Source organism: Phyllobates terribilis, unplaced genomic scaffold (genome assembly GCF_046119375.1).
Source record: "Phyllobates terribilis strain yellow unplaced genomic scaffold, ASM4611937v1 Scaffold_7__3_contigs__length_470593459, whole genome shotgun sequence".
In the NCBI taxonomy this organism is placed as follows: domain Eukaryota; kingdom Metazoa; phylum Chordata; class Amphibia; order Anura; family Dendrobatidae; genus Phyllobates; species Phyllobates terribilis.
The window spans coordinates 428,879,508-428,898,467 of NW_027362767.1; the positions used below are offsets into that span (position 1 = coordinate 428,879,508).

The 18,960-nt window shown below is 45.0% G+C and overlaps 1 protein-coding gene across 6 annotated transcripts; it reads left to right on the plus strand.

The window, feature by feature from the left end:
- Positions 1–61: 61 nt before the first annotated feature.
- On the plus strand, positions 62–18,683 carry KIFC1 (kinesin family member C1). Of its 6 annotated transcripts, none has more exons than XM_073641953.1 (17): positions 62–217; positions 4,551–4,682; positions 4,782–4,899; positions 9,121–9,171; positions 10,078–10,107; positions 10,329–10,533; positions 10,660–10,837; positions 10,949–11,116; positions 11,205–11,327; positions 11,401–11,517; positions 11,597–11,770; positions 15,554–15,721; positions 15,819–15,957; positions 16,363–16,502; positions 16,578–16,651; positions 17,717–17,792; positions 18,088–18,683. In XM_073641953.1, the coding sequence occupies exons 2-17, from the start codon at positions 4,560–4,562 to the stop codon at positions 18,130–18,132; spliced, it is 1,929 nt and encodes a 642-aa protein (XP_073498054.1). In that variant the 5' UTR covers positions 62–217; positions 4,551–4,559; the 3' UTR covers positions 18,133–18,683. The 6 variants fall into 6 exon arrangements, with proteins under 6 accessions (XP_073498054.1, XP_073498058.1, XP_073498057.1 ...); XM_073641957.1 differs by having other exon boundaries at positions 4,551–4,664; XM_073641956.1 differs by lacking the exon at positions 62–217 and adding an exon at positions 265–285.
- The last annotated feature ends 277 nt before the right edge of the window (positions 18,684–18,960 follow it).

Sequence of the window (18,960 nt, forward strand, 5' to 3'; positions counted from 1 at the left end):
AGGCCGATCCTCACTGTCTAGACGCTGATTGGCTGACACAATCGTTCTGATGAATTTTATTTTGAAAATGCGTCCAATAGGAGCGCGTCTGCCGCCGCAAGTGAGATTTCATTGGTCGCTCACACTTAGGCGGGACTTTTAGGATCTAACCGACACTCGATTTGAATTTGAAAAGTAGGAGTTGCGGCTGTGAGGAGAGCGGAGCGGAGCCGTGCTGGTAGGTGGTGCGGGGCTGAGCCCGGGAGCCGGCGGGTACGGGAGGTGGCTGAGCCCGGGAGCCGGCGGGTACGGGAGGTGGCTGAGCCCGGGAGCCGGCGGGTACGGGAGGTGACTGAGCCCGGGAGCCGGCGGGTACGGGAGGTGGCTGAGCCCGGGAGCCGGCGGGTACGGGAGGTGGCTGAGCCCGGGAGCCGGCGGGTACGGGAGGTGGCTGAGCCCGGGAGCCGGCGGGTACAGGAGGTGACTGAGCCCGGGAGCCGGTGTGGTGGGTACGGTAGGCGGCTGAGCTCGGTCTTGTTCACATCTATCAGCGGTACCGGCGCTGTCCGGTCAGTGCTGCCGTGTGTCCCGCAGGGCTCTGCCCCTTTCCGCATGTGCCGTTATTAACCTGTTACTATGTGGCTCCAGGACATGCTGGGCTTTGTGGTCCCAGTCGCTTACACTGCACTTCATGCTATTGCTCTGAGTTTTCAGCTGTTTTGTCTCCAGGGAATGAGAAGCTCCGAGACATCGGGGATTGATGTGTGAACTTCGGTTATAAGGAATAATGATGGGGAGGCGGGGGCCATAGAAGGTCAGAGCTGGAGGTTCCTCCAGGGTCATAGTGTCCAGCCCCCGGCTCAATGCAGGAGTCACTAAACCATCTCAGACAGATCTGTCCAGCCTCTGTTTCCATTGAAGGGGATCTCATCACCTCTCGTGGCTCCTGCTCCCCCTCATTGATCCATCACTGTCAAAGTTATTTCTAATATCTAATCTGTATCTTCTCCCATACAGTTTCCTTCCATTGCTTCTCTGTGTTTTCATGTGCAAATGAGAATAAGGATCATCCCTCTACAGTGTGACAGCCCTTCAGCTATTAAGTCTCCTCTAACTGTTCCTCCTAGGACATGGTTTGCAGAACGGTCACCATCCTGGTCGCTCTTCTCTGAACTTGCTCCAGTTTCTTTTTTTTTTTTTTTTTTTTTTTTTTTTTTAAGATGTGGCGCCCAGAACTAAACTCAGTATTTCAGATGAGGTCTGACAAAGGAGGGGGATAATGACTTCCTGTGATCTAGACTTCTTAATACATCCCAGAATTGTATTTGCCTTTTTTGCTGCTGCATCACACTGTTGACTCATGTGCAGTCTGTGATTTATTAGTATACCCAAGTCTTTTTCACACGTGCTGTTGCTTAGTTCTATTCCTCCAATTCTGTAGATGCCTTTTTCATTTTTCTTGCCCAAATGTAGGACTTTGCATTTTTCCTTGTTAAAAACCAGTGTTAGTTGCTGCCCACAGTTCCAGGTTGTTTAGATCTTTTTTGAATCCTCTCTCTCTTCTCTAGTATTAGCTATCCCTCCTAGCTTTGAGTCTCAGCAAATTTAATCAGTTTATCCTGAATTCCTTCATCTAAATCATTGATAAAGATGTTGAACAATACAGGTCCCAGGACAGAGCCCTGTGGTACCCTACTTGATGCATTCATCCAACTGGATGTGCAACCATTTATGACCACTCTGAGTCCGATCACTAAGCCAGTTATGAATCCACCTAACAGTTGCATTGTCTATTCCATAATTGGTGAGATACTTTGTCAAATGCTTTGCTGAAGTCAAGATATACTATATCTACTGCGTTTCCCTGATCCACCCAGTCAGTGATTCTGTCATAGAAGTAAATCAAGTTAGTCTGACATGACTTATTAGTTACAAACCCATGCTGACTCTGGTTAATCACTTCATTCTCATAAAGGTATTTGCATGCATGTTGTTTAATAATTTGTTCAAAGATCTTTCCTGGTATAGAAGTCAGACTCACCGGCCTATAGTTCCCTGGGTCCACCTTCTTCCCCTTTTTGAAGATGGGAACAACATTCGCTCTTCTCCAGTCTTCTGGGACTTCTCCTGTTCTCCAGGAATTTTCAAAGATTATGGAGAGAGGAAATTATTGAACCAATATCTCCTTAAGTACCCTAGGATATAATTCATCTGGACCTGGAGACTTTACTTAATTTGTTGGCTTAAATGACAGTTTTTTTTTTTTTTTTCCTTTGTGGTATATTTATGGCAGATGTGTGCATGTAGTTTGGAGCGGGCTGCAGCCAGCACCCGGCAGAGGGGCGGCAGCGCTCACAGCTCCGATCACAACTGGTTAAAGAGGGTATTTGATTTCTCATTGCAGCTTGATTTGGAAAAATGAACAAACTGTGCTTTCTTCACCCTCACCAGGTCAGAGACTAACTCTCCAGCAGTGATCCCGGTGTCTGTTATTGTCTGCAGCAGTAATGTCATGTTGTCAGCACTGCAGACAATCGCTGAGCTCTTCTTGAATTGACAGCATGAGCCACCAACCTCACTGATTGGCTGCAGCGCTGTCAACACTGCAGACAAAAATATACTGGGAGCAGCGGTGGAGGTTCAGTGCTGGACCCGGTGAGGGAAGACTGTGTGTGTGTTTTGTGCAGAAACCTCCCTATACCCTCAAGCTGTCAGTCGTGAAGGAAAGGACAAGACGTGGTGTCTCTTCTGGGTTAATACCAGAGAAAACATTGACATTTCTTTTCCAGCGATGGACACAATCTAAGTCCTTGTCTTCCATAGTTGTGGATGGTTTTATTATGTGACCCATCAGAGCGACGGAGAAGTAGTAAATGTGTCATAAGGGCGCAGGGGTGTACAGTATGTAGCGGCACAGGAGCAGATCCAGCTCTATTTACAGGGGGCTTATGGAAGACCCCCACGTCTTGCCGGCATTTTTACCCTTCAAATTTAAACTCTACTGCAATTACCAAAGTATTGGAGTATATTGTACCTGCGTTTAAGTGATTTTATTCCCCTTCCCTACATAAAACATTACTGTACATCCTTTGCCGGGAACAGGTTCAGGACCTGAGCCCGCACCATACTGTGCAGATGCTGGCTGAGGTATACAGCAGGAATCTCCCTACAAAAAGCAGCATCGAAATCCAGCGACAATCATTGCAGTTTAATCTAGTTTAGGCTCCTCGTCAGGACCAGCTCATCGGTCTCTATGAATCGCAGCCATCATGTTACTTCTATTCAAAATCAGAAAATGTCCATGAAGGCCATCAGCGCAGAACTAGCAGCTACAGAGGAACCAAGCTGCACCCGTCTACTGTCCCGAGAAGTCTGGACAGATGTCATCTTCATTGAAGAATTGCAGCTAAAATCCAGACCTTCTATGTGAAAACGAGGACAAGTGATTCAACTATGCATGAGAATATAGGAACTGGGGGAAGGGGGAAAAATGTCAGCAGGTCCTTGGACTGAGAAGGAAAATGTGAAATACAGTATTTGGCTGTAACAGAAGCAGTTTGTTGCTGGAGAGCGGCAAATTATGAGGGTCTGCAGGAGCAGTGAGCACGGTGGAGGGTCCTGCAGGTTTGTCGCTGCATTTCAGTAAATGGAGTTGGGGAGTTGGTCAGGATTATTAATGTCCTCAATGCTGAGAAATCCCGGCAGATACTTATCAATCATGTAATATTATCAGGAGGCGTCTGATCGGCTCCAAATTTATCCTGCTGCCAGGCAACGACCCCAAACGTCCAGCCAATGTCATTAGAGGACCCCTCATCAAATGCTTCATGTTGAATGTGTGCCGAATCAGCGGTACAGTTAGCGCTGTTCCCAAGTGCCGGGTGCTGAACGCTGCCTTCATCATGCCTTCATGCTGCGACCATCACCAGCAGGGGTTAATGCTGAGAGTTGTAGTCTGCTCCTGGTATCTCCACCTATAAGAATAAAATAAAAAAAAATCCATATTCTCACCTGTCCTAACTGTCCCCCTGCTGTAACCATGTGACCGCTCAGCAGAGGGGCCGGGGAGAATGACTCCGGCAGCGAGCGGCCCCAGACCTCAGCTGCACTCAGTGAGTGACAGGGCACCACTCGCTGAGCGCAGCTCCGGGGCCGCTCGCTGCCGGAGTCATTCTCCCCGGCCTGTCCGCTGAGCGGTCGCTTGGTTTACATGGACACACGACCCGTGAAAACGCAGACACATTCATTTGAATGGGTCTACGTGTGTCAGTGTCTCCGATACGTGTGGAAACTGTCACCACACGTACCAGAAATGCTGACGTGTGATAAACAACAATTATTTACCTGGTTAGTTATTCCCGATATGGGCCAGCCAACTTCTGAGAACAGGCTCAGAAATGCCGCCACAGGGTGGTGGTCGCGTGTGACTGCCGCTTCGGGAACCATTGCCAGTCCTGATTGTTCAGGAGGGCGCTGATCATGGACGGTACACCTTCTGTTAATGTATTGGCCTTCTTATGGGGTCTTTGTACTTGTCCACATTCTGATGTGTTCTATCACTTGCTTTTCAGTATCTGATTATGGAGACTCAGAAGTCTCAGCAGCCTTTGAAGATGTCCCGTCTACCCGTCCCTCCAAGCAGAAAGCGGGCTCTCAGTGACGAGAACTTGGAGCAGTCATCCAGGGTAAAGGCAGAGCTGGGGGTGTGTTTCATGCTGCTTCTTATTTTGCCCTTCATGTCTTCACTCTGGTGTCCGTAGCGTCAGGTCAAGGTTACGATTCATCTTCTCTCCTCTTTTCAGAAACGTCTGAAATCGTCTCCAGTCAGTGATCCACCAAAGGGGCGAGTAGCAGCAAGTATTGCCTCTTTTCGACCCCGTGACACCGCAGCTGTTGCTCTGCCTAAGCCACAAGTGATTGGTAAGTGACCTCAGGATTTACAGGTTGTGATGTTGAGGTGTCCGGTTCCTGTGAACGAGTTCTGTTCCTTTTTAGTTTCTGTCCGTTGAGGATGAGTGGAGTAGTAGTGCACGTGTGTCACCACCCCTCCCATACACAGTATATCGTGTTTACTCATGTGGGACCCCCCCACTCTCAGGACTGATGTGGGGGGGGGGGGGGGGGGTTGGTCTTGGTGGAGAAAACAGTTGGAGGGTCTAAGCTGGGTGTCTCTCTCTGTGACATGTATGAAAGAAAAGGGGTTGTTGTGGGTCCCTGATAGAACTGCATAATCTATCACTTTGTTACTTACAAATAATCGTTGCTGATCATCTTTTCAGTTCGGGATTAATAACAAGAATTAATATGTGACTAGGGCCTTCAACCCCTTTCCGACCATGTCCGTAATAGTACGTAGCTGTGCCCTGGGACTTATGGACCAGCTACGTACTACTACGCGTGCAGCGATCGCACCCGCACACAAGCTGACACAGCTGACACCCGGTGCTATGTGCAGGGAGCGGTCCCGCACCTCTCCCGGCACATTAACCCCCGCAATGCTGCGATCTAAGTCGATCGCAGCATTGCGGTGGCAAGGGGGGAGGTGATCGGTATACTCACCTCTCCTGCCGGCGTCCAGCGATGTCTGCGGAGGCTTCCGGATGTTGCCATGACGACCCGATGTCGTCATGACAACATCCGGGTCACTAGGAGGCAGGACGTTAGTTTAGTCATGCGCAGTGCGCAACCAAAGTAATCTCTCCCCTGTGTGCAGCGCTGACAGGCTGCATGACAAAGGGAGCTGCTGCTCTTTATGCCATGCAGCCGATCAGGCTGCAAAAAGTGAAAGTCCCATAGTGGGACAATGTGTAAAAGTAGAAAAGTGAAAAAGAAAAAAAAAATTGTGAGTGTGTGTGTGTATATATATATATATATATATATATATATATATATATATATATATATATATATATATATATATATATATATATATATATATATATATATATATATATATATATATATATATATATATATATATATATATATATATATATATATATATATATATATATATGAAACCCCTATAGTGAACACATTTAAAAAAAAAAAAACTAAGCAAAAAACAATGCTTTATCATCATACCGCCAAACAAAAAATGGAATAACATGCGATCAAAAAGTCGAATGTAAATAAAAATGGTAACGCTAAAAACATCATCTTGTCCCGCAAAAAACAAGCCACCACACGGCTCCATTGTCTGAAAATAAAAAGTTATAGCTCTCAGACTAAAGCGATACAAAAAAAATATTTTTTCTAGAAAATCGTTTTTATTGTGTAAAAGCGGCAAAACATAAAAAAACTATATAAATGTGGTACCGCTGTAAATGCACTGACCCGAAGAATAATGCTGCATTATCAATTTTACCACATGCGGAACGGCATAAAAAAAAAAAAAAAACGCAAAAAAACAATTCCTGAATTGTTGGTTTTTGTTTATTCTGCCTCCCAAAAATCAGAATAGAAAGCGATCAAAAAATGTCACGTGCCTGAAAATGGCACCAATAAAAACGTCAACTCGTCCCGCAAAAAACAAGCCCTTACATGACTCTGTCGGTCAAAATATGGAAAAATTATAGCTCTCAAAATATGGTGATGCAAACACTAGTCTTTGCAAAAAAAGCGTCTCTTAGTGTGTGACAGCTGTCAATCATAAAAACCCGATATAAATCTGGTATCGCTGTAATCGCACCGACCCGAAGAATAAAGTAATCTAATCACTTATACCACATGAGGAATGGTGTAAAAATAAAAAATAAATAAACTCTAGGGTTAGGGTGGGTTAGGGTTGGGGATAGGGTGGTTTTTTTTTTCAAAGGTAAAGAAAAAAAAAAATATGATAATATGGCGACCAGTGTTGAGCGCAAGTGCTCGCTACTTGAGTTTGCATCGGGTGCTCGGGTATGCACTGAGTATCGCGGGTGCTCGAGTGACATGCTTGAGTCTCTGCCCCATATGCTTCGGCGCCAAAAAAAACGTTGCTGGGATTGCCTGCCATGCAACGAGCGATCCCCGCATGTTTGTTTTTTTTTTTGGGGTGTCTAACAACCGTGAAACATGCGGGGCGGGGACTCGAGCACACGCGATACATGGTGCATACCAGAGTACCTGATGCAAACTCAAGTAGCGAGCACTTGCGCTCAAGACTAATGACAACTTATTCAATATGATGACCTAATGTTATCAAATTCTGTCGTTCCTTTTGGTTCAAAATGTTCACTATACCCCTTGATAAAATTCTTGAGGGGGGTCTAGTTTCCAAAATGGGGTCATTTGTGGGGGGTTTCCACTATTTCGGCATATCAGGGGCTCCCGAAATGTGACATGGCGTCCGCTCTTGATTCCAGGCAATTTTGCGTTCAAAAAGTCACACAGTGCTCCTTCCCTTCTGAACTCTGCCGTGCGCCCAAACAGTGTATTTTCCCCACATATGGGGTATCGGCGTACTCGGCAGAAATTGCACAACAGTTTTTAGGTTCCATTTTCTCCTCTTACCCTTGTGAAACTAAAAAAATTGGGGCAAAAAGATAATTTTTGTGGAAAAAGTTAGATTTTTTTTATTTTCACGGCTTCATGTTCTAAACTTCTGTGAAGCACCTGGGGGTTAAGGATGCTCACCACACATCTAGATAAGTTCCCTGAGGGGTCTAGTTTCCAAAATGGAGTCACTTGTGGGGGTTTCCACTGTTTAGGCACATCAGGGGCACATCCGCTAATTATTCAAGACAATTTTACATTCAAAAAGTCAAATGGCGCTTCTTCCGAACCCTGCCGTGCGCCCAAACAGTGGATTTCCCCCACATATGGGGTATCGGCTTTCTCGGGAAATTGCACAACAAATTTTGGAGTCCATTTTTTCCTGTTACCCCTGCAAAAATAAAAAAGTTGGGGTCTAAAGTAACATTTTTGTGAAAAAAGTTAAATGTTCATTTTTTTTTCTTCCCCATTCCAAAAATTCCTGTGAAGCACCTGAAGGGTTAATAAAGTTCTTGAATGTGGTTTTGAGCACCTTGAGGGGTGCAGTTTTTAGAATGGTGTCACTTTTGGGTATTTTCTGTCATTAAGGCCCCTCAAAGTCACTTCAAATGTGATGTGGTCCCTAAAAAAAAAAGTTTTGTAAATTTTGTTGGAAAAATGAGAAATCGCTGATCAAATTTGAACCATTATAGCTCACTAATAAAAAAAAAAAAAAAAAAAAAAAATTGGTTCCAAAATTGTGCTGATGTAAAGTAGACATGTGAGAAATGTTATTTATTAACTCTTTTGTGTGACATATCTCTCTGATTTAACGGAATAAAAATTCAAATTTTGAAAATTGCGAAATGTTCAAAATTTTCGCCAAATTTCTAATTTTTTCAGCAATAAACGCAAGTGATATCGAAGAAATTTTACCACAATCATGAAGTACAATATGTCACGAAAAAACAATCTCAGAATCAGGGGGATCCGTTGAAGCGTTCCAGAGTAATTACCTCATAAAGTGACAGTGGTCAGAATTGTAAAAATTGCCCTCGTCATTAACGTGCAAAGCACCCTCGGGGGTAAAGGGGTTAATCTCACAATAAGTGGATATTCCTGTTTGTACTTGTACCTGAACAGATTATACAAGTGCTTGATATTGGGAAATAAAGTGTCGTCGCCCCATAATGTGGGACGTTCTGAAAGGTTGTGTCTGTTCCAAATTCAAATATGTGCACAGAAGATCTACACTGATTGTTTTGAGCATCAGGTCAGCTCGGTCTTTATTACATCATCGGTCACTTATTTATATAGACATTTCTTGGAGATTCGTTGTAGCAATATAATTGGCTCTGCTTATCTCTACATATGTGCTGGCGTTAGTATACATACATCTCATTGGCTAAAGGTAATTCTGTACTCCCAGCTTTTGGAGCTTAGGAATGTCTCTACCTTCTAGTTTCGTTTTTTTTTTCTTATGTCGAAGATTCTAGACAAAGACCCTTCTAAAATCCTCTGATCTGAATACACAAATATGGGCTCAAATTCCATTTCAGAAAGCAAGGAGTTACACGTACAAAAATCAAAATGGAGTCAGAATAGATAAAGTAATAATGTTGTGCGTCTTTCTGATAACGCGTCCTCTGTACAGAGCAGTGGGATAAGCTCCTCTCTCGTCTGCAGGTCGGCAGTCTCTACAGGTCCTACAGCAGAAGAACCGGGTGAACAGCGCAGGTAAGCGGGGTCAGCCAGCGGCGTCGATGTACATTGTGGCACCGCATGTTAGAAGTTATTCTTACTGTAAAAGCGGATCAGTGACTGAAACGCCTACAATGTAATCAGTGTCGGGGCATTAAACATTCCTTACAAGAATTTTTGTCTTGCTGAGTCCTTCAGTCCCTTAATAAGGTTTATTCCTGGAGTATGGTGGGATTTGCACTTGCAAGTAGGCATTAGGTAGCGTTCACACAGGCAAGGCTGTTTGGTCCAAACAGGTGCAGTTTTGATTGCTTTTTGACAGCCAGGACCTTCCCGAGGCCTGGGCTAACACACATACAATGTACATGTGCAGAGTTTCCCTCGGTGAACTTGGTTCTTGCAGCAGATGGCAGCTGTTATTCCACACTGACCGTGCTGCTGGAAGACTCGGGCCCGGCTCATCCACAATCGCCATTTGTACTCCATTGTTAGTGACCTGTGTGCTAGAGTAAAGGGTCTGGTTCTGGCACATAAACACCAAAAATCGCCCCAAAAGTTTGCAACAAGTCAAACAGTTTTCAGTTGTAATTCGGGTGAAACAGCTACTGAATTGTGGCTGTGGCCTTTTACTGTAGTGATGAGCCGACTGCAGCATCTTCTGAGCAAGAGACAGAATTCAGCAAGAGGACGGTGAAAAGTGTTTGTCGCACACAAGGCTGTGTAGGTAGAGACAGACTTTACAGCCTGATTACAATTGGACTCCTAATATCTCGCAGTGTATATAGCCGGACTCCTAACATGCTGAGTGTTCAGAAAGGATTAAAGAGTCAGTTTCCAAAGTAACTAAACGTCAGGGCCAGGTGGTGATGGTGATATATACAGATTATATTTTAATTTCTTAACATTTGGCATATTCTCACTTTTTTTTTTTTTTTCTTATAGGGGCTGCTAAAGTCAAATGCCCAGCAGCAGGTAAGCTTACATGTTAGCGAGTACTTGAGCTGCGGCAGGCTGACATTAGCTCATCAAGAGAATGCCAAGAGTGTGCAAAGCAGTCATCAAAGCAAAAGGTGGCTACTTTGAAGGACCTAGAATATAAGACATATTTTCAGTTGTTTCAGGATGATGACATCTGATATTCGATATTGCTGAATATTACAGTATAATTGTCTTTTTTTTTCCTCATCCTATAGCTCCTCAGGTGGCAGCTGGAAAGAAACGCGCCGCGTGGGATCTGAAGGGCCAAGTTAATGACATGAAGGACAAGGTCACTAATTACAAAGGCAAAGTACAATCATTGTCTGGTGAAAATGCTCGTCTCCAGACCACCAGGGAGCAACTACAGAAGCAAGTGGAGCATCTTGCGAGCCAGAATTGTGGTCTCAGCCAACAGCTAAGGTGAATGGAGGCCGATATCTTGCCTTACATCATGTCCCTTGTAGCAGGGCTTCCCATATAAAGCTTCTCTAGTCTGACCCCACTTGCTTTTATATTCTACAACATCCTGTTATATCCCATATTTAGTTCATCGGAGTCCAAGCTGCAGTTGGAGCAGAAGAAGTTGTCACACACGGAGAAGGAGGTGCAGAGGCTGACCGAGCTCAGCCAGAGGCTGGAAGCAGAACTGACTACTGAGAAATTTGCGGTTGACGAGCTCAGAACAACTAATCAGAGTGTGACACAGCAGCTAAAGGACAAGGAGGTGAAATACATGTGGATTATCATTGTATATTTCCTGCTGATCCCATGAGCCACTTCATGCAGGTTGTCATTAATCCGTCACTGACCACGGTTTGGTTAAACCTTCTTGTAGGGGCGGTTGATCTGTCTGGAGGGAGAGAACTCGAGACTGCAGACCACGGTCAGTGAGCAAAGTCAGGAGATAAATGAACTGAAATGTCGTGTAACAGAAAAGGACACACAAATATACTCCCTGGAAACTGAACGCAGACGGTTACACAACACTGTGCAGGAGCTAAAGGTACGAGCCCCCAGACTGTCTGCCGGCTATTCTAATCGTAAGTGATCTTGTCTAACATCTCTGCTTCATCTGGTCCCTTCCACTATAGGGAAACATTCGTGTCTTCTGCAGAGTCCGGCCGACCCTGCCCTCGGAGAAGCCTTCACCTGCAGGACACATTATTTTCTCCCCTAATGATGAGAAGGCTATACTGTTAACGAAGACTGAAGAGGTAGGCCTATTAGTAAGAGTGAAATGATAGAGATGCCTGTGAGGTCACTGACTTATTTCTTCATCTCCTTTAGTCTCACATTGGTCGGGATAAGAGTCAGGCTGTCAAATATGACTTTAATTTCGACTGCATCTTCCCACCTAGCACTAGTCAGGCGGCTGTGTTTGAAGAGATCTCTTTGCTGGTTCAGGTAAGGCTCACATCCATGTTTTCTACCTGTGGCTTCGCTCCATATTTCCTTAGTTTACTTTGGGCTTTCCCCCCTGTAGTCTGCCCTTGATGGGTATCCTGTCTGCATATTTGCGTATGGCCAGACCGGCAGTGGGAAGACGTATACTATGGAGGGTCCAGAAAACCTATCGGTGGACACCATGGGGATGATACCCAGAGCTATCCTACAGATCTTCACCTGTGCAGATGAGCTGAAGTCTAAAGGCTGGCAGGTAAGGGTCTTGTGTTCATGTCTTCAAGGGGTTTCTCCTTCTACATGATTCTTAGTGCTCTGTGCTTGGACTCCTATATTTTTTTTTTTTTTCTCCTTCCTGATCAGATGTTTAGTATTGGTAGCCGTTCAGATGAATAGGATTGCCCAGTAGTTGCATTGTTTTAGGGTAAAGGCACCTGACCTGTTCCCTCTGATCAGCCTAGCAATATTATTTTATTATTATAGACACATTTATTCCGTGGTGCTCTACATGTGAAGGGGGTATACATAGCAAAAACAATTACGATAATCTTGAACAGTACGAGTCAGTGACTGGTACAGGAGGAGCGAGGACCCTGCCTGCGAGGGTTCACAGTCTACAAGGGATGGGTGGGTGTAGAGCTGGTCATGCAGCGGTGTGGTGGAGCGGTGGTTACTGCAGGTTGTAGGCTTGTCGGAAGAGGTGGGTCTTCAGGTTCCTATTGAAGGTTTCCACAGTAGACGAGCGTCTGATATGTTAAGGTAGAGCGTTCCAGAGTAGGGAGCATGCATGGGAGAAATCTTGTATACTATTGTGGGAAGAGGACATAAGAGGGGAGTAGAGAGGAGATCTTGTGAGGATCGCAGGTTTTGCACAAGTAAGAACCGGGAGACTAGGTCACAGATATATGGAGGAGACAGGTTGTGGATGGCTTTGTATGCTGCGGTTAGGGTTTTGAACAATGGGGAGCCAGTGAAGGGATTGACAGAGGGGAGAGGCGGGGAATAGCGGGGGGACAGGTGGATTAGTCGGGCAGCAGAGTTTAGGATAGATTTGGAGGGTTGTTAGAGGGGAGGCCACAGAGCAGGAGGTTGCAGTAGTCAAGGCGGGAGATGATGAGGGCGTGCACTAGTGTTTTTGCAGATTCTTGGTTGAGGAATGTGCAGATCTGGGAGATATTTTTGAGTTGGAGTCGGCAGGAAGTGGAAAGGGCTTGGATATGTGGTTTGAAGGAGAGATCAGAGTCCAGGGTTACCCTGAGGCAGCGAGCTTGTGGGACTGGGGTGAGTGGGCAGCCATTGACTTTGATGGATAGGCAAGATGGGGGGGGAGGGGAGATGGTGAATTCTGTTTTGCCCATATTAAGTTTTAGAAATCTAGCAGAGAAAAAGGATGAAATAGCGGACAGACATTGTGGGATTCTGGTTAGTAGGGAGGAGATATCAGGTCCAGAGAGGTAGATCTGTGTGTCATCAGCATAGAGGTGATAATGAAAGCCGTGAGACTCTATGAGCTGTCCCAGGCCGAAGGGGTAGATGGAGAATGAGAGCTGAACCTTGGGGGACACCGACACATAGGGGCAAGATGAGGAGGTGGTGTGTGAGTGGGAGACACTCAATGTCCTGTCTGTTAGGTATGAAGAGATCCATGATAGGGCCAATTCTGTGATGCCAAGAGATGAGAGCGTCTGTAGTAAGAGGGAATGGTCCACTGTGTCAAAGGCAGATGACAGGTCTAGGAGGAGGTCAGAGTAGTTTCACTTTGATTTGGCAGTTAGTAGGTCGTTGGTGACTTTAGTCAGAGCAGTTTCAGTAGAGTGATGCAATCAGATTGTAATCAGTGAAAGAGGGAGCAGGAGGAGAGGTGGGAGGACAGTTCAAGATGGACATGTTGTTCCAGTAGTTTTGAGGCAAAGGGGAGAAGTGATATGGGACAATAGCTGGACACAGAGGATGTGTTAAAGGGGGTTGTCCACTACTTTTACATTGATGCCCTATCCCGTGGATAGTGCATCAATGTATGATCGGCGAGGGTCCCGCACGCAGCACCCCCGCCGATCAGTTATCGGTGCCGCCGGCCGGAAGTGGTCACCTGTGGGGCTCCGCCGTCAAGTGGTAGTGGCCGCCGCAGTGTACTGCACATCTGCCTGCTTTTCAATTGAATGGGAGGCGGATCTGTAGTACACCAAAGCAGCCACTACCACTTGTCGGCAGAGCCCCGCAGGTGAGCACTTCTGGCCGGCACCGATAACAGCTGATTGGCGGGGGTGCCGCGTGCGGGAGCACGGCCGATCATACGTTGATGGTAGTGGACAACCCCTTTTAAGGGAGGGCTTTTTGAGGATGGGTGTGATTGAGGCATGTTTGAAACATGAGGGGGAAGACTCCAGTTATTAGTGACCTATTTTTAGTGACAGGTTGAAGAGGTGGGTTGGGATGAAGACTGTGGTAAGGTTAGGGATGAGATGGGACGGGATTGGGTCAAGTTCACAGGTGGTGAGGTATGATTTGGGAGTAAAGAGAAAATTAGATCTTCTGTAATGGTGGAGAATCTGGTTTTGGAGGAGGAAGGTTGAGTAGATATGAGGAGGGGCTGTGGGTACTTTTGGCAAAAGCTTTATCTGATGGTGTCAATCTTCTGGTTGAAGAATGAGGCAAAGTCTTCAACTGAGAGGAGAGGGAGGAGACGCTAGGGGACGGAGGAGCGAATTGAAGGTGTTGAATATCTGTTTAGGGTTGTGAGACTGAGCTGATATGAGAGATGAGAAGTATGTTTGCTTTGCTGTAGTAAGTGTGGACTTGAAAATAGTGAGAGACTGTTTGTTTGAATGCGATGAAGCGCTTGTTGGAGTGGGACCTTTTTCATCTCCGCTCAGCAACCCTGGAGGCCCTTCGCCGTTGTTTAGTCAGGTTGGTGTGCCAGGGTTGCCTATTGATTGTGTAAGCTTTGGTATGTGTGAAAGGGGCGACCTAATCGAGGGCTGCTGCTGTTATGGTGTTATATAAAGCGTCAGCGGCATCTTCATCTTCTAAGGAACTTATGTCTGTAATAGGGAGAAGGGATTCAGAGAGCGAGTGTAGGTTGAGGTTTCTGCTTGGGTGTGCAAGTTTGTGGAGTGGGGATTATACACCTGGAGATGAGAAGGCAGAGAATGTAAGTAGGTTGTGGTCAGACAGGGAGAGAGGAGAGTTAAAGAGGTTAGATAGGGATCAGATGCGGGTGAAGATGAGGTCCAGTATGTGGCCATCTTTGTGAGTGGCTGCGGAAGACCGTTGAGCAAGGCCGAAGGCATAAGTGAGAGATAGAAGCTTAGAGACAGAAGAGTGGGATGTGTCAATGGGGATGTTGAAGTCGCCCATGATAGTAGGGATGTCAACAGAAAGGATATAGAGTAGCCAGGTGGTGAAGTGGCCTAAGAAGGTGGTGGCTGGCCTTGGGGGGCGATAAATGACGGCCAGTTGGAGTGGGAGAAGATGTGCGCACACAGTGCATCTCAAGAGGGGAGAGTAATGGAGGGTGGCAGTGGAATTGGGGAGAAGGAGCAGTTATCTGACAGGAGAAAGCCAACTCCTCCACCATGCTTGCCGCTGGAGCGGGGGGGATTGGGAAAGTGCGGCTGGAGAGACTGTGTCAGAGGGGGTGAGCCGGGTTACGGTGATGGCGAGGAAGGAAAGTTTGTTAGTAATGAAAAGATCATGAATGTAGGAAATTTTGTTGCAGATGGAGCGAGCGTTCCATAAAGCTCCTGTTGGAGGGACTGGGGGAGCAGGGGCTGGGAGGATGGGTATAAGGTTAGAAAGGTTGCCAGAGTTTGTGATAGATTGGGGATGTGGTGAGGAAGACCAGGATTTAGAGAGATATATCGCCGGCAGAGAAAGTGGGAGCAGGAGAGGGCATGAGGTGGCTGTCTGTGTTTGGAGACACAGGATTGAATATTGAGGAATAGTTCTGAGGAGGAGGTGAGATGGATGGGGAGAATGAAGGACAACCACTTCACATCAGGAGCCGCTTTAACTGACTTTATTATTTTGTCTTCCTCAGTATAAGTTCACGGCGAGTTTCCTTGAGATTTATAATGAGTCCCTGAGGGATCTGCTGGTGAACCGACCAGACAAGAAGCAAGAATATGATATTCGGAAAGTCAGTCCGTCCAGCAATGAAGTACATGTCACCAACTTGCGTTACGTAGACGTTTCCAGCGTTGAAGAAGTGAGGAGAACCTGTGATATAACCGCGGCTCGCTGTAGAACAGACCGTACCTTATTTCATTACGTTTCACTAATTTCAATGCATTTATGTATGTTAGGTGCACGAGCTTCTCCAGATGGCAAAAACAAACCGATCTGTGGCGAAAACTGCTCTGAATGATCGATCGTCTCGTAGCCACAGTGTGTTTCAGCTGAAAATAGAGGGGGAGAACAGTCTCAGAGATGTCCGGACATCATGTAAGTTTGTGCAGAGTACGGGTGGGCTCATCTGGGCAGTTCATCACCCTAACAACTAGGCTCCAAAATTGTCATCTAAAGTCCTGTACGTCATGTAATTAGTAACCTCGCAGGAAATATAAGTTCCTCAATGCTTATGGTCCGACATGATCGTCAGAATGTAATATTCCCTCTGATGGGGTCTCCCATAAATTAGAATATTCTCCAGCTGCAGAATTACACGTAGTTGTGATTTCTATGCTGAAATACTAAGGATAAAATGTGCTGGAGTAGGAAGGAAAGCCTCACGCCAAGCCCTGTGTCATACTGGTTTACTGGGATGGGATGGCTTTTTTTTTTTTTTTTTTTCTCTCTCTTCTCTCTTCAGGTTTAATATTTTTTCCTAAGGTTTTGTTCTGTTTTTAGCTGTCCTAAGCCTGATCGACCTTGCCGGGAGTGAGCGTCTGGACCGATCTCTTTCCACAGGAGACCGATTGAAGGAAACGCAGAGCATTAATACTTCGCTGTCCACATTGGGAATGGTTATTACGTCATTATGTAACAAGGTACGGACTCGTCTGTGTATTACGTGTTTCGTTGAAATACTACAATCTAACGTAACATATTTCTTCTACTGGCAGGACGCCCATATACCGTATCGGAATAGTAAGCTGACGTACCTGCTGCAGAACAGCTTGGGTGGGAACTCAAAAGTGTGAGTCCTGTATTGTTCGTATACTCTTATGCCTTACACTCGTCATCTCTACCCTCCTGAGTGCCGCTTTTGTACTCTGGGAATTGGAGGGATGCAATGTTGTATTATATAGCCTTTATTGTACTGTAAAGACCACATACACATGATAAAATTGGAGGGTTCGGACCACTTATGGCAGGATTGGCCAACCATCTTTTGTGCATGGGGCCACTCGACTGTTACCTGACAAGTTGTCTGGGGACATAAGGATTTGGCAGTTGTAATTTAAGGGATATTCTCAAGGTGCTTCTTGAGGAGCACAACGCTTTCCAGTCGTTCACTTTCTGGTTTCAAAGGGGCAAGCTCTCCTCCTTGAGTGACAGGTCTGGTGAGTAGCAAAACTGTAGTGTTAGTTGAACTATAAAGCTCAACACCTGGTCTGCTGTAACACAATAGTGTACCCTCCAGAATAAGCCACTAATATCACTGTAGTTACGCATAGAGAGAACAGGGCAGGGAATTTGAGCAAGCACACCGCTCTGGACAGTGAGAGTCATGATTAGGAGACCTTCTTTGAGAGCAGATGGTTGGTTCTGGGGATTTTATAACCACAACTTGTCAGGAGCTGAGCACGTAATGTCTGTAGAGAAATCAATGGGCTGGAGAGAGCTGACAGGTATGTTAGGAGTTAACTCCTCTGGAATAAAACTGGGCAGGCACTAGTGGTCGGGCTCCATATAATCCAGCTTTACACGGTTAGATTAAAGCGGTCATTGCAGAGAATGACAGTAGGCAGAAAAAGAAAATAAATTCCACACTTGTTTAATTTCATGGTGTCTAAAGCTATTTAATAACCTAAAAATGCCCCTTTAAATGATTGAATTCTGCTCTTCAGTGTAGACATCAGCTGCTGCCAAATGATTCTGCCAGAGGCTCTCTGGTAGAAAACACAGGAACGCTGCCCGTGTATGGGGAGATGGCACTCAGCTGGCTGCGTAATGTGTTTATCTAGTTTAAGACTTTTACTCAGACTTTCCTAATCTATTTTTTATATTATATATAATTATAATATTTTTGTTATTAAAGGTTGATGTTTGTTAACATTTCCCCTTTGGAAGAAAACTTTGCCGAGTCTGTGAACTCTTTGAGGTTCGCCAGCAAGGTAAGGTATTGAAGAGAGATTAGCTTTGAAGGTATCACAATGGGGAGTCCCTTTTGTTGAACCACGGTTATTTGTAATGTAGATATCAAGAATTTTGAGAGCTATTTAGTTACAATTTTTAATTAACATTTGATTATTAAGCTATAATAGATTTATTATGTTAGAGATTAGAGATGAGTGAATATATTTGCCGGTCCCTGGTACCAGGTCGGTGGTCTCTGGACCGGGGTCCTGTTATTCGCTCCTCTCTAGCAGTGATAATTATTGCAGATATTTTTGTAACGTTCTGTTTTAGGTGAATGAATGTGTGATCGGCACAGCACGTGCAAATCGGAAATGAGCCGCTCGTCAGAAGCAAGTTTTATTTATAAATATTTTTTTATTTTGTGTTCTCTACAACAACTGTCAACTTTAAGAGCCGTAAGTGAAGGCTCATATGGTCCTGAATTTACAGAGGTCGTCTGGTCGGTCACAAAGCAGAAGCTGCAAATACCCTTAAAGAAATACTTAGTTCTCCCTCCAATGTAGTAGAGATGCTCCGCAATGGACTGAAGATTGAACTTTCTTCCCCTCATACTACACCACTCGCAGCTTGTTTTGTGATGTTTCTTTTTTCTCTAAATATATAAACTTTAGGATGGGGCAGGTCCTATCGTTTTCTATAGAGAACATTTTCTGTGATCAGGCATTTTAGGCTTAAAAAGCCTTTTATATTAACATACAAAAAATTCAGAAACCTAATGTGTCTAATGACTGTATGAATACTTTTTCTCCATGTATTTTGAACTTTTTATCTAACGCTGTTTAGAATAATAATTTTTTTATAGATGTCTGTACATATGTATACATGCATGAAGTGACTTGCTGTAAATAAATTTGGCATTTCTTCTACGTCTGTGGCCTATTCAGTTTTTCGTTTGAATGTGACCCCCTGTTCCCAGATGTGAGCATAAACCACCGTTACTTGTGAACTTTGCATCTCTGTTGTGTGTAATATATATTATTGTCTGTACCCATCACATCATGAAAAATTTAAATGTAAATTGCCATCAGTTATCTTTTACATCTTATATTTGTGTTTCATCAATAACTGGGCTCTATACCGTACCTATACCATGGAACTTATCCAAAAAACTGTGAAATCAAACTGTCCACTTAGGAAGCAACA